Source organism: Fukomys damarensis, unplaced genomic scaffold, assembly GCF_012274545.1.
Source record: "Fukomys damarensis isolate Sample0158 unplaced genomic scaffold, DMR_v1.0_HiC HiC_scaffold_18, whole genome shotgun sequence".
Taxonomy (NCBI): Eukaryota; Metazoa; Chordata; class Mammalia; order Rodentia; family Bathyergidae; genus Fukomys; species Fukomys damarensis.
Genome location: NW_022900930.1, coordinates 30,550,030 through 30,572,963, shown reverse-complemented (window position 1 = coordinate 30,572,963; position 22,934 = coordinate 30,550,030). Strand labels below are relative to the sequence as shown.

The 22,934-nt window shown below is 32.6% G+C and overlaps 1 protein-coding gene across 4 annotated transcripts in view; it reads right to left on the bottom strand.

Annotated features, from left to right (window-relative positions):
• Window positions 1–22,934, bottom strand: part of Fbxo8 (F-box protein 8) — a 43,003-nt gene that overhangs the window by 9,080 nt on the left and 10,989 nt on the right. For 2 of the 4 annotated variants that reach the window (XM_010629826.3, XM_010629825.3), the window contains exons 2-3: window positions 15,858–16,194; window positions 12,699–12,825 (exon numbers count right to left, since the gene is read on the bottom strand). In XM_010629826.3, the coding sequence (XP_010628128.1) occupies window positions 12,699–12,825; window positions 15,858–16,186 (456 nt within the window). In that variant the 5' untranslated portion in view covers window positions 16,187–16,194. Of the gene's footprint in view, window positions 1–9,175; window positions 9,295–12,698; window positions 12,826–15,857; window positions 16,195–22,934 lie in introns of those variants that run through there. The other 2 variants (XM_033765438.1, XM_033765440.1) reach the window with 2 other exon arrangements.

Genomic DNA, 22,934 nt, shown 5'->3' with positions numbered 1-22,934 from the left:
TCTGAGCCTCAGTTTCCTAATAAGCAAAAATCTTAAAAAGCAATAGTGAAGATATTAAAATGCCTAGCAAAATAAATACGATTAATATCCCTTTTTTTTTTGTCAGATAGCTCAAGGAGACTCAAATGGGAAAAAAAGAAGAAACTGGATTTGGTGACTGGGAGAAATACAAGTAGTGACTTGCAATAATTCTCTTTCCATAGAGTAGGAGAAAAAATATTTTAATCAGAAACTTAAGGAATGAGCTCAAGGTAAGGAAACTGACTATAGTTCACTCACCTGAAAAATATTTTAGTCCGAAGTGGAAAACTAATGGGTAAAAAGAGAAAAATAAATGCTTTTCAAGATAATTTTTATCTTTGCATGTCAGAAAAATGAAAGAAAGTCTGAAAGGAAAGGACTGACGTGTAGGAAAAAGAGGTTACTGCAGGATCAGCAAAGCATTTGAGAGAACAGAGAAAAAAACCTGAAAATACAGTTTTGAGATAATAAAGCTTTCTAAGACTGGAGGACAGGGTAGGAGTAGTGGTGGTTCAGAGACAGGTGTTAAGAAAGCAGAAAGCAGAAAACAGAGGCCATGCTGGTTTCCCTTTGAGGAAGACTTAACAGTTTGGGGAGTAGGGCAGAAAAAGCTGATATTGATCCTTGAGCGAAGCAGAGATTTCTATTAGCAATAGTTCAGGGGATAACTGGGAACCCACTAAAATAAACTAAAGAAGTGACAAGTAGCAATAAAAATCTAAGTGAAGTCCATGTGAATTCATCCTGTCAGGTTAATATTAAGCAAAATCTACCACATATACATTCAAAACAAGTAAATATATATTTTAGGACAAAGTGAATTCTAGAAAATTAGGCATGCAAAATCAAGTGAAAAAGTATTAACTACTGGTCCTGAATGTACTGGCTAATCACATAGACAAATGGTAGAAATACTGTATAAGAGTTAGTATCAATTAAAGAAATTACTAACATAAAAACTGTCATATCAGGGAATATCCGTAAGTTATTTTCTTAAAGAATAGCTTAATAAAAAAAAAAATCAAGAAAAAATTAATTTAGCTAGTTTTGTTCGTCTTGTCCTTTTATACAATGTAAAATCCAGTACCCTGGTGATATAATGTTATATAATAATACAGGATCATATAATAGAAAGCAAACTGGACACTGCATTTAATTTTATTTTTAAAAGGATACTTTGAAGACTTCAAAAAATCCACATTTTAACAGTAAGTATTTATAAAACAAAATAATTCTATCTAGATTTCTAATTTTTCTTTCAATATGAGATTTTCTGTCTATGTTTTTCGGTATACATTTCAACCACAGTGAAATGAACAAATTAAATTTTAATTGAACTGCAATGTTTGTGCAGCAAAAGTAATGAAACATTAAGAGACAAAATATATTGTGAAAATTTTACTTTCTGGATAGAAACAAATGATTAGCACGTCAGAAGTCAAGTCCTCTGCAGGCCGAATGGGAACATTTCCACTGTCTTGTGTGAACACAGCAGCAACAATGACCAAGGTGACTGCTCTGACACTACTTCCTTTCCTTTGATAGGCTTTCATATTTGCTAATGTAAATGTGCAGCCTGTTAATTTGTTCAGGCCAGCAGTTCTCATTCTTTTTATATGATCGAGAGCATGTGCCCTAAGTTGAAAATTTAAAAAGTTGAGAATAATTTATCTGGGGAAATTTATTCATAAATACAAAAATCATCCACCTTGCTTTTTTACTGGCAATAAAATAAATGCAAAAGATTTATTTAATGACTGAATTTAAGACTATGATTTTATATTGTCATTTCATTTCACTATGCACACTAAGTTCTGTAATGTTTTATCCCTCTGTAAGTGTGCATACCCTCTCCTCTGCTTAGCATCCTTCAGCACATAGCTCAGACATGTCCCACATTGTTTGTTTGTTTACTTATTTTTTGCGGTATTTGGAAATAAACCTAGTAGGCAAGAGCTCTACTACTCAGCTACATCCCAACTCCTTATTTTCATTCTGAGACAGCAATTCACTAATTTGCCAAGACTGGTTTCAAATTTGTGACACTCCTCCTGCCTCTGTCTGCCAAGCAGCTGGGATTACAGGTGAACATCACTGTGCCTTAGACATTATTTTTGAGGGTAATAAAATAGTCATTTCAAAATAGATTGCTGTAGTGCATTTCCAGATGCCCTTCAGAAGGACTGCAAAGGTAAGAATGGATCTTGAAAGGTGGTCCTTTCATAAAAAGTTGTATCAATGTACAATTAGTAACAGCAGACACAGGCAGAGGCTTTTTTTTTTTTAATCTGATATCCCTTCAATTTGCCTAAAGAAGATCTTCTCACTGAAAGATGTGACTGCAAATCTAAAACCTGCCTCAGACAGGCAATTTTCTGATGACTATTAACTGAGGCTTTGTCTATATAACAATGGCAATTTTTTGGGTGCATTTTCCTTCTATCATCCTTCTCAAACATGCGTATTACCTCCCCCGGATTCAAACCCCCCTTGCTTTCTGTAACTCAAAATAAGACTGAAGTTTCAACCACCTGAGACTTTCTCTGAGTCCCATAACTTGTATATGGCTCCTGTATTTCTGCACATTAACAAATTTGTCTCTCCCTCTCCCTCCCCTCCTGTAGCCTGCTGTCCCCACCCGCTCAATCTGTCTATTGCCAGTTTGTTTCATGGGCTAAAATTATCAAACCTTTAGAGAGAAAAGATAAAATTTAAAACTTCACTTTATTGCATTTTATTAATGATAAGCTAAGTTATGCACACATAATCATTATTTCTAGTCCAGTTGCTAGATTTAAAACTACGTCTGTAACGATGGCTACTCCTTTGCAAGTTGTTCATTACAGTTAGTTACTTCTTCTTGTTTTTGCCCTGCATTCTGGTTTGTAAAGAAAAACTGTACCTAAAAGACAAACTCATAACACTAAGTAGTCTTTCTTTAGATTTACAGAAAGACACTTCCGTGTTAAAGTAGAGATGCTGAGTCGCATGGATACTTCGACTTAATTGTAGCTACAAGATGTCAACAGGAAATCTCACTTAAAGGAAAATAATTGCTAAATAAATCTGGGAAATATCCACCCAGAATATCTGGTGACCTTTAGATTATAGTATACTAGAATCTGTAAGAGAATGCTAAATTTTCAGAAAAGCAAGAACTTACAGGAACTAGCCCCCAAAGCTCAAGGTCAATTGCAATGTTCCAGCCAGAGAAAAAAAGACAGGCCCTGGATGACGAAGACCCTAATTAGCATGCGACTTTTCTGCCTCTTGTACCCTTACATCTCCACTTTACCTCCAAATACGAGTCCCCCAAGATGGCCTTTTTCATTGGGCTCCATTCTCCCCGTTTCTCAGGGTGCCAGTCCTTAAATAAACCTGATTTCCTTCTTACCAATTCTCCTCTCCTACATATTGGCTTTCAAGCAGTGAGAAGTAAGACTTCAGTAAGATGCCCAAGTTTTTAAAGTTGTCGTATTAAAATTATTTGATAAGAATAATAAATTTTCCTCTTATTTAGATAACCACAACTAAGCTGTTCACTGTAAGGCTCTGTGCTAGGTAACAATGAAACTGGAGAAAAAAAAAAAGATAATTTTGATGTTAGTTTAAAATGTGAAATAGAGATCTCAATCTCCTCTTTTCCCCCAGGAAGAACAAAGAACTTTCCACAATTTACGTGTGAGAAGTGACAGTTGTGAAGAGAAGAAAATGCATCAATATCCACTGCACATCTACTGAGATGAACTGTAACACCACATTTCAGGTTTGAGTGTGGGGTATGGAAAGAAATCAGTTTATTAATGGATGTTGTTTAAACTGGCAAGGATTTTAGCTTTCCAGCACAACTTATAAAGGTACTTAAATTAGCACAGGTTGAGAAATTGCCAACTCCAGTTACATACATGCCTGAACTTATTTGTGGCTAGAAGATGTCAACAGGAAATTTCACAAAAAGGAAAGTTTTTTTTTTTTTTTTTTTTAAATAGGAAAACCTCAATAAATATGGAAAATTCTCGCCAATAAAATACAGGAAATATGAAGGGAAAGAACAGGATAGGTTTTTCTGCTTAGTTTTCCAGAGAGAGAAAGCAATGACAGGCAAATAATATGAACCTTACTATTTAAATTTTAATTCAATAATTAAAAGATACTGTAATTATTTTAATATCCTCAAACAGAAAATGTACCGTGTTTGGGAGTTCTAATATTTCCTAGAAGAGCCATAGCGGTGACTGGGATGTGGATCAATAAGATGATAAATATAAAGATACTTCCCAAATTATAAATTACTAGTAATAAATATAATAATAAACATATTGTAATTACTACTGAGGAAGTTGCTATTTGCTGAGAGAAGAGTCTTAGAAAAGCCCTTTTATATTTTTAATCTGTCTCTAAAGTGGAAAAAGGAAAACATAATCAAATTGTGAATATAAAATTCTATTAGCTTATGACTAAAACATTTTAATGAAAGTAACTTATCAGCTAATTTAGAACTGCTTTATGAAAATGATACACAAATACTGGACTTGTAATATGCATATATAACTAACTCTGATAAACATACAGTTTAAACATATAGATTCTAACATATACATTTAATATTTTTATTTACCACACTTTATAAAGTCTCTAATTGAATTTATTTATATTGCTAACAAAAGTATAAATCAAACAAAAAATTATGCATATCTTAGCACTTAATACATTGTTTGCCAATACACTAATTTCAGTTACTCCTGATAAGTCACACTCAATGAGACAGCAAACCAGTACCTCTCATAACACATTGAAGAAAACAAGAGCAAAATACATCAAGTGGTTTGATCAATGAATAAACTTGCAAAATTTGTTTCTCTTTAAAGCATTTAAAATGGTTACTTTGATTCATCAAACATCTTTCTGTGAAGTGGTTCTAAACAATATGTTGCAATGACTCTTAAATAAGACAAGAGGGAAGGGTGCCAAGATACAGTACAGTAAGGGTAAGGTGTAAAATTAAATTGACTTATAGACTCACGATAAAGGTGCCTTAACCATAAAATCATCTCATTGATCAGACTGAAAAGATTACACACAGTGATGATTTCTGAGCAAAAAAAAAAAAAAAAAAGAAATATAGGTTTCTCCTGTGTCTAACTGACCTAACTGACAAAGAGCCACCCCCAGCTCATATGCCCTCCCACATGTACTCCTTCATTGTGTTTTGTTCTCAGAAAGTAACTGTATCCAGTGTACTTTTCTATCAAATCATGTAAACTAACTTCCTCAACCAATAAACTGATGATACATGCCTCGCTTCTGTATCCCCACCCCCTCTCGCGTGACCCACATAAACCTGTTCACTGCCAGCTCGGGGCTGATCGCTTTGTGGAGAAATCCCCGATCAATCTGGCAGTGTAATAAAGCTGCACACTTGCCTCCAACCTCCAGGTGCGTTCGCCATTCTTCTTGGCCTGATCTTACTATACTACTAAGAGCTGCCACACTGTGGACTGTAAGTCTGACATTACAACAGTAGACAGATATAGCTAGCTATCCACCTATATATCACATTACTCTCAGAAAAGTCAATGCCCTCTGGATTAGCGTGACCAGCTGAATGAAAATATTACCTGCATAGACAGAGGATGGTATTTACTCTCAGAGGCTTAATTAAGCTGACACTTTGGCTCTACTGCTAATCAAGGCAAAGGGGCTTCAGCAGTGAACATGAGCATTTTAGCTCTTTTGAGTAAAATATTTTTATAGAGGGAGAAGCTAAGTAAGCTGTTTTGTGAAGGACTCTTCCCCATGTCAACTAATTCCTTTTGTTCTGATTATATTCTTATCAGTAAATCTTGGGATAAATTAATTGATTTGGTAATTAGCAATGCTTTAAAATAATTGGCATGCAGGATTACGTATCAAATTCATATAAGTATGGACAATAATAATACATCATTATAGTGTGGGTTGCAAACAATGAGAACCCTAAATCAGTATCAAGCAAAAGGATGAATTTACTTTACAAAATAAAATTACCTTGTATAACAAGAATTTCTAAATTTACAGGGCTCTGGAGTAGTTAGACTTATTGATGGTATCTCAGTTCCAATTTTTCTTTCCAACCTGCTATTCTCAATGTGTTGCTAAATGGTGGCAAGATGGCTGAAGATGATCTTATCATTACATTCTCATACAACAGCACCCAAAGTTACATGTGGCACCTGTGTGTCTATGTGTGTGTGTGTATGCATACACATGGAGAGCTACTTCTCTTTCTTTTTAAAATGTAAAAATTCTTTCTTTGCACATATCTCAGATCTGATGAGTGAAGTGGAAGCCAAAGATCAGTTTGGAGCAATCTGTACCCACCCCATGAGGCTGGGAGTGAGGCCTGCCACTCAGCTGGCCGAAGTACTTTCTTTAGTGAGAAGTCAACATGATACAATCATATAGGCCTAGTGTGAATTTATAAAAAATAATTCTACCATAGAATATGGTCATATTAGAAGGAAGTCTAAAATATCTCTTGAGCTCTACCTAGATCTCTTTTTCCCTCCCTATGCAGTAGTAACTCCTTTCTTCTAGTAATGTGGTTTAACTTCAGTCAGCATAACTACCTCCCCGTGTACTTTTTTTTTTTTGTCTCTTTGCCCCATGGCAGCAAGACCTAAAATGGTAAGAAAAAGATCATAAAATGTGGAACTATCTGAATGAAACAGCATAATGAGGGAGGGTACTGTGTTTTAGATCTTAGAATGTCCCCCAAAGTTTCCTGTGCTAAGAGGTAGGATTTTTTTTTTTTTTTTTTTTTTTTTTTTTTTTGGGGTGAAAAATCTGGAACTTTCTTTGTAGAGGGATCAAACTCAGGACCTTCTACTTGAAAGGCACGCAGCAGCACCACTGAGCTAAAACCCCAGCCCAAGTTCTTTTTTTTTTTTGGTACCGGGGATTGAACTCCGGCTCTTGGCCTTGCAAGGCAGGCACTGGAACCACTGAGCTAAGTCCCAGCCTAGAAGTAGGATTTTTGACAGATGATTGGTTCCTGGCAGCGCACACAGCTGACTGTGCTGGCAGGGGTGTGGGGGTGGTGCTGCTTGAAAGATGTGGGTCAATGGGAAGTTTGTCTCCCTCCCAGATCCTCCTTTCACCCTTTACTTCCTGGCTGCCACCGGTTCAACACTTTTTCCACCACCATGCCCCACTGCTGTCCTGTTTCTGCTTTGGACCCAGCAGACCATGGACTGAAACCTTAGGTCAAAATACACCTCTTCTCTTTTAATTTGCGGTTGTAAAGTATTTTGCCCCAGCAATGTTAAAGTAGCTAATACAGAAGGGTACTTAGGACTCAGTCATGCTTAGATGGATTTGGTTTATATCACATCTAGCAATTAGAACTTTTGAGTTTTTCTTCTCCTTTTTGCCATCTGGCTCGTATTCTGTTACCTATATAGTAATGTGTTTCTTCCTGAGAGATTAATCTACTTTTATTTATTTTTTTATTATTATTATTATTATTTTGAGACAGGGTCTAACCATGTAGTTGAGACTGATCTGGACCTCACTATAGCCCAGGCTGGTCTCAAACTCACAGCAATCTTCCTGCCTCAGCCTTCCGAGTGCTGGGATTACAGGCATGCTACCAGGCTCAGCTCCTAATCTACTTTTAATACAACACACTTAGATTTAACAGAGAATGAAATATCAAGTATTTAATGATGAATTGTTTATGAATTCCACATTATTTGCCATTGACATTCGTACCAAGGTCTACAGGCTAATGCTAAATTTAGTATTGCTTTCAGCTTTATTTTACTAACCTTATTTTCCAAATTAACATTTTCCTAAACAAATTAGACAACAATTAAATTGAAGAACATGAAAAAAATATATGTTCTGTGAAGACTCAACCCTCATGTTTTTTTCTTTTAAATAATAGGTACTATCAGACTACAGGAAACAAAACAAATAATTACAGATCCACAAACTTTCATAAGAGATATTGTATTAGGTAGCTACAAATAGAAAATAGGGCATTTCAACTATTCTAACTTATTTACTTACACGGTCAGATTACAGGTAAATTTCACTACTGTATCTCAAAATGTGTTCCATAGAATGTTCTTTTATCGCACACATACAAAAAATACTACTATCTCAAATACATTTTGCTAATAATACATAATACCACTCTCTGTTAAAAAGTCACAATGTGCATCAATGTACTGAAGACTGAATGTTATGCTTTAAATAAGTCAACTCTCACATTCAGAATTATTAGAAATTCTTTCTAATCATGTATCCTCAAAAACTGCATTTGAGAAATGCTTGTCAGTATATTCTGACAATAGCAGTCAGGTTTTTCCATCCCTAGGAACAAAATTTATTTCTCACCATTGTTACTGTGCTATGAAAAAATGGTAACGGCCATGTAGTTACCATATATTAGAGTAAAAAGTCAGTAAAATTTAGTATCAGTAAGAATTGGGAATAAATTTAGATTCTTTTATAACACAGAACTCTTACAAATTTCCTGTTTATATTTTAGCTGGCTTAACAACAGAAAGAACATGTTATATTAAAAATGCATATTTATTTTCATTTAAAACATATACATATATATATATATATATCTCGATTTAAAATATTTTTCATAATAGATTTTTGTTCAAGGTTAATATAGGAAAATCCATAGAATTGTTAAGTATGTACGTCTTTCTGTATGTGTACCGGAAAAATGTGTTCATGTGGTAAAAACACAAACAAAAATAACTTTTTTACTTGACCCTAATGAGGATTAAAAAAAATTTTTACAGAAATAAAAATAAGTCTGTAATATATTAAAGTTAGACCTGTTCACTACTAATTATTCAGACTCTAAATTTAAACCTATGTCAAGAAAAAATTTTAATATAAAAAGGAACAAAGGAAATACAGCTTATAAGTTGGTTATTAAAATATTGCTAGCGGAATAAAACTGACACACGCAACTTGTACATGCAGGGGAAATACAACTTAATGTACACAAATAAGTCTCAGCACATTCCTTTAGTAGAATGTGGTTATCTGCCACAAAGCTCACAAGCTCATGCACAAGATCAAGACGTTACACACAGCTGAGATCACACTGTCATGCATATAACAACAGCAAGCTAGATTATCATACCACAAATTATGCAGATGTTCTCCCCCACCCCATAAGCCACTGCCAGCAGTTGCTATGGAGTTTGGTTACCCATATCCGTGACATGAACGGTGTCCTTTGGAGAATCTTGTTCCCTGTGGCTGTAAGTATTCTTATTTTTATAATATTCTAATGATGGTATTAAAATGTTAAGTACAAAACTAGAAATTATGGAAAAGTAGACTTGTTATAATACTGAACAATTGTAGACATCTTATCTTAGGTACCGTCATTAAATTCACTACGTACATTTGAACATATCACCAAAAGTAATTTATTGCTCAAGGTTAAATGAACCGCAAATAATTTGTCTGATGACAGTGCTCTAGTGAATGTGGATGGGTGAGTGGGGAATCAAGCCCCGCAAAGTACTCTGTTTTGTATGAAGTACTGAAGTGATGACATACTAGCTTTGGCTGTTCACGAAATAGAACATCATGATTTTTAGTATCTGAGAGAAAATTAATGGAAAAAGTTTGCAGTACTTGACATATATTTGCATGCACAAAATAAATAATTTGTCCACTTAAAAAAGCACTCTGATTTCTAGTGCTCAAAAATCTTGACAAAGAGTCTTCCAATGACCTGAATTTTATATGACTCATACAGGTAAATTCTATATAAGAATATGGGGGTAACTGTTTAACTTACATGATTTCAATTCTGAAGACTTGACTTGGACAAGTAATCAAATTGATATTAATGATATTAGTAATGAAAGTAAAGAATAGTCATTAAAATACTCTCACTTCCCTGAACATAATTAAATGTATTTTGATGTCTGTTTTTGCCTATTTATATCCTAAGTGCATTCTGGGAAAGATAGAATTGCATTTTGCTATTAGGCAACACTATTAAAATATGGATAATCATAAAAGCATAGAATCTGAATTCTGGAACCACAAGATATTGAGTGGTTCAGCTCTATGCTTCTTGGAAGCTCTATTTGTCTCTTTCAGAATTGTGAATTCAGCATGTTTAGAATGCTCCATAATGTCTTTAAGTCAGGCCAAGGACTAAAGAAAAAGAAAATACAGCCAACTCTCAAAAACAATGGAAGGTAGGATGGGTAAGTAAAAATCGGATGATCTAAAAATTGTCTTTTAATTAATAATTTCAGTCCCTCCTTTAACAAACATTAGCCTTAAAAAATTTTAAGATTCTGTCAGATAAAAAAAAAATTTGGATTTTACCATTTTTTTCTGCTTCCCCTCCAACTGCTCTAGAGGAGCATTCTATACTCTGATAAATATAGTTGCAAAAACCAGAAACATTTTTACATCTTTTCCAATTTAGATATTTAAAACTAACCACATTCCAGTATATGAGGGCCTATATATTTTTTCATCTTTGCATAAAACGATGGCTTTACATATATTTTTAAAATTAGTACACCTTTACCAAAGAATTACTTACCATAATCAATATCAGTAGTTAAATTTAATTTTTTGACTTTGTAAATCTACAAATTATTACTTACCAAGTTACATTTCCTTACAATACAACATTTACAAGTCATTATAAGTTAAACAAAATAAGTTTACTCAATATTAGTATAATTTGTGATGGGAGCAGTATGACTTGATAAATGGGGCATAATAAAACTGGGATTTACAATGGCTACTTATACTGAGTCTTATGTATACTACAATAAAATACTGTAATATTCTTCCTTAGTTTTTCTATACTAATCATCTTTCAATTACTTCTACATTACTTCTAATAAGACTGTTGTCTTATTATAAAGTTCACCATATCGATTGTTTTAATCAGCAACAAGTGATGTCTAATTCCAATAAAGAATTTAAAATAAATAATGAAGTTTCTGACGCCAGGACATTCTCTGAATATGTAACTGTAGCAGAATCTCTTGTGCACAGCAAGTATGTCACAGAGAAAGATTAAAAATATGACATGATTATGTTGCTATGTATACAAGGAGATAACTTAGATTTAACCCCAAACAATATAAAAATATAATAGAAGACATTATAGAAGACATCCTAAAAATTACAATAAGGGAATAAATAATAAAACAATTCATGACAAGTTATCCATTCGTTTTTCTAAAGAATAATCATTAGACTCCAAAATGTAACATTAGTTTCAAATGCACATTTATATTTTGAGCTGGGTATGGTATGCATGCCTGTAACTCCAGCACTTGAGAGGCTGAGGCAGGAGAATAACTGCACACTCGAGGCCAGCCTGGGATATATAGTAAGATCAAGGGCAGCATGAACTACAAAGTGAGACCCTGTCTGAAAACAAAAATGTAATTTGAAATTTTTTTTTTTGGTACTGGGGATGGAACTTGGGGCCTTGCACTTGTGAGGCAGGTGGCAGAACAACTAAGCTAAATCCCTGGCCCTGAACTTAACTTCTAATACATCATTTATATTTCTTGAAGCAGTGGTGAGGGGAAAGAGAACAAATATCTGAATTTTAGTATTATTTCAGTCATAAAATATATACTTTTTATATTGGTAAGGATATGAACAAAAAGATGTGTTTGTGACAACAAACCTTTGCAATGGGGTTTGATTTGATTTTTTAACAGAAAGAAACCTTATGTGACATGTGAAAATCAATTTTCAAACATGGTATTATAAGTACTGCATAATATTGCATATTTTTAAAATCAGTATTTCTGTTTAAAATGAAGATTAAAATGTTTTACATGAGGGGAATATTTCCTTAATTATAAAAAAGTTAAAGTAATTTAAACAATCTCTTTTTTTCTTGGGGATGGAAGTCAGGGCTCACACATGCTAGGAATGCACTTTACTAGTAAGCTACATGTCAGCCCAAACAGTCCTCCATAACAACAATGCACTCAGAATAGTATGCTACAATTTCCACTCAGATGTCAAAGAAGTCTAGTAGATATTTCAACCGTTTTTGAAAACCTGAACTTTTCCATGATAGATTAAAATGATAGGAAAAAAAGACAGTGAAAGAATTTTGTTCATATTTTGATCATCTTTATATATTAGGAAATAAAGTAATACAAAATTGTTCAATCATAACAGAATCTGTATGTAGTTTTTATATCAACAAAAATGTTATTTAAATATAAGTTTGCTGTTGAAAACTAAAATGATACTCTGATTATCCCTCATAAAAGTTAAAAAGATATCGTACTAAATAGAAATAGTATATAGGAGGAAAGTGTTAGAGACAAAATTTATGAAGATATTCCATGTTCTGATTAACAAAATCTTGTTTACCACTAATACCTATCTCAATCAAAACAGCAGAGGATTGCATATCTGTCATGCATTCTGCCAGACAGTGAGCAGAGATAGAAAGACTGAACCTAGGACATGGTAAGTAAAAAAAAAAAAATAGTCATGTCATGAGCAGTAACTGAAAATACTGGACTTCTCCGTGACTGAAAAGGTACGTTTAATGACTTATTTTACTTGCAAGCTTATTAAATTAGAAAAATGCAGCAAGATAGTAATGAGTTCACCCAATACAAATATATACATTTTTCACCTACCTCATCTGGGTTGGCATTAAAGGTAAGGCTACCTTCATCCAGCTGCATATACAATTTTCTAAAAGAGAATCCTAGAGGTGGATTTTTATTGTATATGGAACAGTGACCCCAAGTGGATTTGCACAGCCTATGAAAATAAGAGAAAATGAGACAAGAAGTTACTATATTTAATTTCCTAAATTAACCACGCATGCATAGGATAAAATAGTCAATTAAATAATATAAAATTGGATTTTATAACTCCAAAACATAAAGATTTTAATTTTGTATACGTGTTCTGTTTATAAAATATAATAAATGCTTAAATTTAGCAATTTTGATAGCACCTACAAATTTGAGTTACAAAGATAATATTCCTGAATGTTATCTAAAGTGAAACTATTAATACTAGTAGTAATAACAGCTGATAATTACTTATGTTTACCTAAAATTTTAATTTTAATTGTATTAACTTGCCCAATACTCTCAAGAATTCTTTGATGCTGGTGAAGCACACAAAACAGAGAGAAAAAATTTCCTGAAGTCATATAGTTAATATAGATAGAGGTAGGATTTGAACGTAATGAATCTTGCTACAGACTTTACAATCTTGATCAAGAAATTAAATGTTATCTGTTAAGTAACCTGTGCCCGTTTGTGAAATAAAAACTAAATGAGGAGGGAGAAAGACTGCTGGATGGGAACAACCTTTTGTTTTTTAATAACATATAGTTAAACAACAGACATAAAATTTGTAATGCTTCAACTTCAACACATATATCAAAACATGTGCTGTGAAGTATAGCTGTTTTTAAGATATGGTTTCAAAAACACTGGTTCTTTACTACTTCTCTATCACACTAATAAATGACTGTTTAAAATTCTATAAAACCTACAATATTGTTTGTATCTCATAGTACACTATTTTCTAAAGACCAGGATAGTGGATTCCAACTCTGTTGCTCCCACCAGTAGTTACTGCCTGTGTACTAAAACCTAAACTTTCATTGTATTATAGTACCTGGATGTATCCCACAAAGCCTTCAATATAAGTGCATTTGCTTCAGAGACACAGAAAATACCAAAACTATATTTTGATACATTTTTTATAAATGTCACAATTTTCTTACATTTTTCATAAATCTTACCCTCGAAATTATATACATTTTTGTGTGTGTATTTTCAAAATACCTGCAACTTGTTGAGACGAAAAAAAAAGTTTTGCCTTCTAATATTGGTTTTTACCTCAAATTTCTTTATTTTTCACACAGAGTACAAGAAAACTAAAAAAAAAGTATTGTCCCATTATATAACATCAAAAGTTGTAGAGATAAATACATAAAATATCTAATTTGAGACTATCCTCTTAACAGTTAATTTTCACCCTTGCATTACTTTTATTAACCAAAGGAAATTATCACTCTAAAACTGTAAATAAACTATCTAGAAAATTATCAATAGTTAGTAGTCTCTTCATTATCACAGATTTTTAGTTTTATAATTATATTATGAAATAGCAACACTCTCCCATTATCAATAAATACTTAGCATATTCAAAGCTAATATAAAACTCAGCCAGCCTCTTTTTTCAAATAGAAGCAATTTATCATTAAGAATAAAATCCAAACATCATAAACACAGGCATACTTATATATTATATGTACAGGCAAAAAATAAACTTTTTTTTCCAGGGATAAACAATTCACACTTAAACTCCAAATGAAAAATATGTAATGACTGAGTTCATATAAGCTCAGAAATGGACTTTTTTTTTTAGAAGTTCAAATACAGAAAAACAAATTAACTTGTGGGGAATACTCAAATGTAATAAGGAGATTATAAATAATGAACCGGTTTTAAAGTAGTTTAATTTCCTTTTATACTCAAATCAGTAAAAAGTCAATAAGTTATTTAAATGCTAATTAATATAATTTCCTCATATTAACAGTATCTTCACTATGACAAGGCACTGAAAGAATAACAAGATGATGATTTTCTCATATTTGGCAGTTGATAACCTACATAATTTTATATTACAATTCTGTACCATTAGGAAGTCTATGTTAGACATGTCACTACTAGAAAGTTTGGTCATTTAAGTTTTTTAATTCTTTCAATTATACTCCCAGATAGAAATCGTTCAGTCTTAAAATGGCTTTTGTTTTCTAGATTTGTTCTTTATCATTATTCTCTTTAATTTTAAGTTTTTATTAGTACATGTTCACAGTACATAATGATCACATTCATTGTGAAAAGCTACCACGTAACACATTTAAATTATTTTTTTTAATGCTTTCCTACCCTAGCATTCTTTATCATTATGAAGACCCATTGTAAAACAAAGAAACTTAAATAATCTTTTGAAAAGGATATTAGAAAATTTAAGATACAATAATTCTATGTTTGGTACATTTTTAAGGAAAAAAAGGTACCTATGAGTTTTTTCTAAATATGTGATGCTATTTAATTTATATCAATAAAATGGTTTCTATTCCACCAAATGATTTTAAATTTATAGTTTAATTTAAACTGGTTCAATACTTGCTAATTTTTTTATAGTTTACTTTAAATTCAGCAAGTAGATGTTTATATCCTTGCTTTCTAATATTTATGTACTTCATTGATGAAGTGGTGGTTTGGAAAAAATAAAAAGTAGATGAAGTTTTCACCAGTTAAAGTTCATGCTAGCAAGCACCTATGATAAAGAGAACAATACAAATAAACACACTCTCTCTGAAATGCATGGAAACAAAAATATCTGATGTTTAAGTATGCCTATTCCTCAGATGGAATACCTATGGGAACACAGGCATGCAGCACAAATTCTATACCAGGGGTGTAAAGATTCTAATTTTTGGATTACAAATTCTTATTTTGTAATTTTAATTTTTAAAATAAGCTGGACATTTCTGATTTATAATAAACTGGCATACCCTGATTAGCAATTTCTCTTCTCACTATACAAAAGTTTGTTTTTTTTTCTTTTCTTTTCTACTTTCTTTTCCCAGAATCAAGTTGGACAATAATAATTGCATTTTTTATAGGCCTTAATTAATAGCAATTCAGAGTATAAAACCAAATTAAAAGAAATTATTTCATAATCTATGTGTGATACAAAAAGAACACCAAGTATTAAAATGTTCAGAGTGATCTGAATCAATACTGGTGCGCTTAACTTACCCTTGCCAGAGAAGTTCATCATTGGCAAGGTCCTGCCAAACACATGAAGCCAAGCAGAGGTCAGTTGCATTCAGGTAGGACAAGATGGTAAAGCTCAGTTCAGGAGGCAACATTTCCAAATTAATGAATCCTTCTTGTTCTTTAGATTTCCTTGCCTTCAAAAGATGATAGATATCAATGCCTCCTTGAACTTGCTTGCGATGACCGGTGTTAGAAATGTTGCTCACAGCCATTCTTCGGCTCTGCTCTCTGGTGAGGTAGCCTTGCTCACTGTAGCCTTCCTGTTGTAGCTGCTGGTTTCTGGCCACTCTCCACAGCCCTTGACCCATCTGCAAGCCTGGGAGAAAGCCAGAATGTAATAAGAGTGACATTAAAAAAGTAAACCATCTTTCCCAGTGGTATAACTGATCTGACAAAAACATTCATTTATCAGAATTTAAATTCAGTAAAACCTATAGTAAAACTAGTAGTATATTACAAAGAATAGTTGGACTTCTTAACTTCGAAAGAAAAATGTTCCAGAAATATTTGGTCTGATCATTGCCTTTATTCCAGCTTGCTAACTACTTTTAAAGTCCACAGGTGACATAATCATTTTTCACATGGTAAGATTTAAAAGTTACCGATGTCCTAAAGACTCTTACAAATTATAATTTTGTGGACTTATGGGCCAGTATTAAGTACCTCTCTGATCAGAGAACAAGACTTTAGTTAAAAGGTCTCCAGACCCTGGTTTTTATCACAATTCAGGTTAAGCTAAGCTAGCCCCTTTTAACCAAACTCCCAGATGCATAACAGCTGTGAAACAGGCTTTTAGTTTAATTCTTGCCAGTCTATATTTATGTTGTAGACTGTAATAAAATGTAACATAGGCCCTGAAGTCTAATTCACAAACCTTATAAATTAGACACCTAGAACTCCATGATAAATAGCTCAGTAATAGCTGACTAGTTGATTTTCTTGTTGCTTTAAACTAAAAACCGTAATTTGCATTAATTTTCCCATCTTCCCCACAGAGCATATGGATGGAGTCCTCTGAGATATTCAGGAAAAGGAACAAGGAGGCGCGGTACAGTCTCCCCCACTTCATCTGACCTGCTACTAGAGAGCTCGACATTTATCTGTTACATGTATCAGACCTCTCCATAGACAGATATTTAGAAAATAACTGACCTAGATTAATTTTATCTTGCTTTTAAAATTAGAAGTAGTTTTTATTGAGTGAATAAATTGTGAGAAAAAGTAAAGCAGAAAAAGTTTTTAATGAAGAGATTATTTTCTATATCTACTTTCAAACAAAATATTTTTGTTTTATTAACCTAAATTGACTACTAATATATGTGTGTTTGAAAAATGTGGAAAAATACTCATTTTACATAAAAATCATTAAAATAGTCAAATAACTATCATAGCATGATATTAACTTTAAAAGAAAACTATCAAAAAGATAAAACAAGAGCAAAAAAAAAATTCCAAACCAAAAAAAATACCAGTGATAAGGAATTTTGAAAATTATTAGAAAAAACTTGAAAATTGAGAACTTCAAAGAATATCAAAGATATTATTTTCTTCATATTTAAAAAGGGAATGATCCACGCATATACTTACTAAATTATTGGCTACTGTCTAGATAACGTCTACTACATTAGTCAAAGCATAATTACTTTTAGTATTACATATACAAATATTATCATATATATACTATATTAGCCTATTTGCTGAACAAAAGAGAAAAAATAGTTCAGGATATTTTTTTAACTCTTCATCTTTATGCTGAACTGCGTGAAACTGCAACAGGTTAAACTATAAAGGGTGTATATAAGAGGTTACAATTATTTAAAGTATATTAAAGTATATAGTAAATATATTTGAAGTATATTAGTATATACCTTAAAAGGTCTCAGTAGAGAGTCTAAAAATATTTCCATATTATAGGCATGTAAATTTTGTGTGTTCTTTTCGCTGTTTATATAAAGAAAAATCTCAATAGACATCTCACCAAAAGAGATAAAAATAGCAAGCATATGAAAAGATGGTAAACATCACATTTCATTACAGAACTGTGGATTAAAACAATGAGATACTACTACAAACCTATGAGAATGGTATATCTAACATATCGACAATACCAAACGCTGGTGAGAATGTAAGAATGTAAAGTAATATGGCCATTTTGGAAGACAGTTTGGGAGTTTCTCATAAAATTTAAGATTCTGTCTTAAAATAAAATAAAATATGTAAAGAGCATGGGGTATAGCTCAGTGCAAAGGCCCTGGCTTCAATCTCTGGTATCACCCCAAAAGGTGAAAATTCATGTCTGCACAAAAACCTCCATGCAAATATTTACAACAGCTTTATTAATAATTACCAAAACTTGTTTGCAACCAAGATATGCTGCAGTAGGTGAATACATAAGTAGTGGCACGTTCACATAATGGAATATTACTTAGCATTAAAAAGAAATGAGCCATTAAGTCATAGAAGAGACTTAACTCCAAGTGAAAGAAGCAATTCTGAAAATATTTGAAATATATGGAAATCTGAAGAAGGAAAAATTATGGAGACAGTAGAAATTATTAACAGAAAAAACACAGAATGTCAACAAAAATTTGTTAGGCGTTTCTAACTTGCTTCATGGTTTTACTTTTTTTTTTTTCTTTTTCTTTTTGGTACTGGGATTGAACTCAGGACCTTGCAGTTGAGAGGCAGGTGTGGTGCCACTGAGCTAAATCCCTGGCCCTAATTTGCTTAATGTTTAAATTTGCCATATCACATTACAAAATAAATACACTTAATTTTAACAAGTATGTAACATTTTAAAACTTCCAGTGATAGGAAAAGGTATTTTATTTCCACTGGGGCTATTTACTTAAATTAACAAGAAAATACCTAGCAATCACATTAATTGCTAACCTCATCTAGAGTATGATATCATTTGAAATAATTAAATTTATTCTTCTGTTTGTTTTTGTACCACTAAACATAAATAATCAAGTGTGGTAACTATGGTGTCTGAAGTCTCAAGATTTAAGGCATTGAATAAGAATTTCTGTGTATTTCCCCTATAACATCTTTCTAGGGCATATGGTTAAGCAGCTGTTGTTACTCTTAGAGCTGTTGCTAGGGAACAAAAAATCAGGGTGATTTCCCTAGGCTCTGGACTTTAATGAGGATCAGTTAAATTGAGCACTGGATAATGTGATTCAGAAAGCATCCGGCAGGTATAAAGAGGGAAAGCCAGCAGCTGGTTCTTAAAAAAAAAAAGTCAATGGGGAAGATGGAAGGTTGAGGTGCCTGATGAAAACTGCAAGACTAAACCCCATTTTGCATCCTTCACTGTAAAATAATACTGTAAGTAGCCCCTTTGGGATTTCCTTTTCCTTTTAAAGTGGTTCTTGATATTAGGTAAGATCACAGTATGATAACTGTTCTAAGGAAGATTAGTGTCATAAATTTAGCATTTGGAGAAAAGAAAGGACATCTACAGTGTTCCATTTGCACTCCCAATCCTCTTTAAGGTATTAGCTATGTAGACTATGGTAACTCAGAAAAGTGATAAAACTTTCAAAAAGACATAACATACACTGTGCACACTGTCAAGCAAGTCACAGAAGGAGCAAAGTGTTATCAGCTTTGAAGTCAGATTTCAGTCTGAATACTGAGCCTATTAGCTATTACTACAGGACCTTGGAGAAATTACTTGGCTATTTAAGATTTAGCTTTTTCATATGTAATGTGGAAAAATAATGATGATAATGCTAACAGCTCAAAAGTTGTTCTATTAAGTGAGACAATGCATATAAGGTTCATGATTCATAATCAATCCATGTTAGATATTACTTTATTTTGACAAAATCATTCAAGTGAAAATTTTCAAGTGAAAATGATTAGCACTTTCATAAAACCTGTTTTAATGATACCTCAACAATCCTGACGTTCTGCTCACTGAAGAAAAGCATTTGTTCATGTTGGTCAAGTCTGTACCCAAAATGATTCACTTCCTTTATTTATCCCTATGTCATCCATAGTTATTTATTCATTCATTTATTTAATTTTTTAGTAACTATAATTCTTCCCTCTAAAAACTCTTAAAAAGTAAAAATGCCTGTTATCTTAAACAAAAAATTTCACAACTCAATGCACCTGACAATACTGCCAACAGTAATGTCATGAAACAGGTCCTTATGTCATCACTAGTAATCTGACAACATCTGGCCCTAACAGATGTAAAATACAATGAAGTTTCATGGTGAGTTCTTGCATGATTTTAAATTCTTGAAAATAAATGTTTGGACTGAACCAATTAAAACTGGACTTCAAGGTACAGTGTTTTCAGATTTGTCTTTTTTTAGAACAAATTTTTTCATTGAGTTTATTGGTACTTTGTAAGTATACAATACAGTTACATTCTTCATTGGGAATCTTGTACCTTTACATAACAGATCTTTGTCGTCGTTTTTCCCCATACCCTTGCCCTCCCTTTACCCCCTTCACCCTCCCCATTTACAGAGACTTTGTTTCCATTCTTTTCTTTCTCATATTTTTTCTCTTGGCACAAATATTTTCAATATTGAAAGAATATAATACAAAATGGCCAACTGTAGCAGTTATTTGGTCAAAAAAGCTGCACACAGGCCTGCAACCCCAGCACTCGGGAGGCTGAGGATAGTGAGAATAGTGACGGTCACATAATGAGTTCCAGGTCAGTCCCTACTACATAGTGAGACCCTGTCTCAAAAAACAAAAACAAATAAACAAACAAAAGTAGCACATTATACTCAATGACTATGAAAATAATTTCAAGTTAAGAAACACAAAATAGTCTTTGTACTTGAAGTGACTAGTTTTGGTGTAAGTATGTTTTTTGTGTGATGAAAGTACTGCTGATTATTTGCTTACATAAAGTAGATTGAGAAAATGGATAATTGTTTCTTAGAAAAAAAATTCTGATAACATGATTATTAGTTTATTTCAAACAAAAGAAATGCAGCTATTTGTTATTTGTGGTAGTTGTGTTCTATAAACTTTCTACAAACACTGCTCAGTGAATATTGAGTCATAGTTTCTATGGAAAATACATATTCCTGAATATAATCCAAGAATTTCCACCTTCCTAGAATTATCAAAAATGGCTATCAATAATCCCTGATTATTACAGTCATCAAGTAATGCTGCTTGTGCCTCAGAACTATTATAAAACATTTTGGTTTAAGGACAAACTATTTATGTTCATTTCTGCATTGCCACAAATATACTCATGAAGTACAGAAGTGGACAAGAGACTCTGAAGCCTTATGCTGATAGCTATTGAATGGGACATGGTAACCAAATTGAGTAACTTTGAAAACTTAGGCGGAATGTGTCAAAAGAATAGAACAACAGCTATTTTATTAATTTAATCTCATGCATAACAATTTCATATTTTGGGTTTATTATTTATCTTACATTTAAATTTAACTTTGTTATTAAAATCCTATGCTTCTGTAGCATAGATGGAATAACATAAATGGAAAGTAGCAACTTTCTAAAATTATTTAAAAATTAAGTTTGAAAAATATTTACCTATAAGACTGCATAAAGCTTCTTAGCTATAGCTTCCCTTACAGAGTAAACAGCTACTACCATGAAAAATCAGCATATCTCTTTAACATGAATAGTGAATGTAACAATGATCACTAATGAAGCCATGTACAAACAAAACAAAACAAAACAAAGGATAGTTTTAAATAGAGGAAAGCATAAGGTTATGTATGTTGCAGAATCTACAGGAAGGTAAGGACTCAGAAACATAGAGTAATTTCTCTGAGAAATTTTAATGATCCTCAGAGGAAAGACACTCACTGCTCCACCATCCTTGTAACATTTATAAGTAGTTCAGTACAGTGGCTGTCAAACCAATCACCTTAAGGCCAGAATAGCCAGTCTTGGGCCTATACATCTATAAATTTAAAAAAAATTTTTTTTTTTTACTGTCACAAAGATTCAATGTTTGATTGATTATTAAAGGGGGTGGCTAAAATATTTGCATGATTATTTGTGTGTTTTTTTTGTGAATGTATGCAGTGGTTTGTCTATTAAAGTTAACAAGTTATTTTAATCTTTATTTTAACAGATACAATTACAAATATGGGCTGTTTGCCTATAGTTAGGTATCCACTGAAGGTCTGCTCTACAGAAATATTGTGAAAAGGTGAATCTTCTTCCCAACTTCACTTTCTCAGTCAACTTGAGGTCCCCCAAGGGCTACCAAAACAATGTTTCCTAAAGCAATGCCCAAGAAATTAAAAGCAAGTCAAAACAAAAGCATTAAGATAATCTTAAAAGGGACATTTAGAGCTAATTGAAGGAAGCTCCTATTAGCTAAACTCAGGGTGATTTGGGCATCAAAATAAAAATGATAGTAATGAGTTATAATCCATTACAGAAGAAAATAATCCCTGAGTCCAATGCAGGAAAAGCTCTTTAACAGTACAATGCCAACTATTAAAGATGGAAACAATGGAGTTAGAAAAAAATAATCATTTTACAACCTTCAGAGAAAAGATAGCAATAATCATTAATGATGCTGAATGAAATTTGATAACTAGTGGACTATTTAGTCACAAAGTATCTTCCCACATTACTCATTAACTGCAAAAAGAAATGAAGAAATCAGATAATACTTGAACCAAATGATGAAAATTAGCATTTACCAGTAAAAAAACAAATAGATATCATGTTCCTCTGGCTGTGGTACTCTGAGACAGATGTAAAATAAATTATATTCCAGCCCAAATCCATAATGTGAATATAATCATGAGGAATAAAGACCAAAGTGGTCTGCACAATAGAATTTTTTTCCATAAAAATGATGTCATGAAAACCAAAGAAAAGTAGAGCAATAGTTCCAGATGAAAAGGAAATTAAAAACATGGCACCTGAATGCACTATGTGAAAAGGAGCCTGTACTGGAAAATAACTGCTATAGAGGACTTTATCGAGGTGATTGAGAAACTAGACAAATAAATGGGCTAGAGATTGGAGAAAATACTGAACCAATGTTAAAATTTCTGAATTTTGTAACTGTGCAATGGTTAA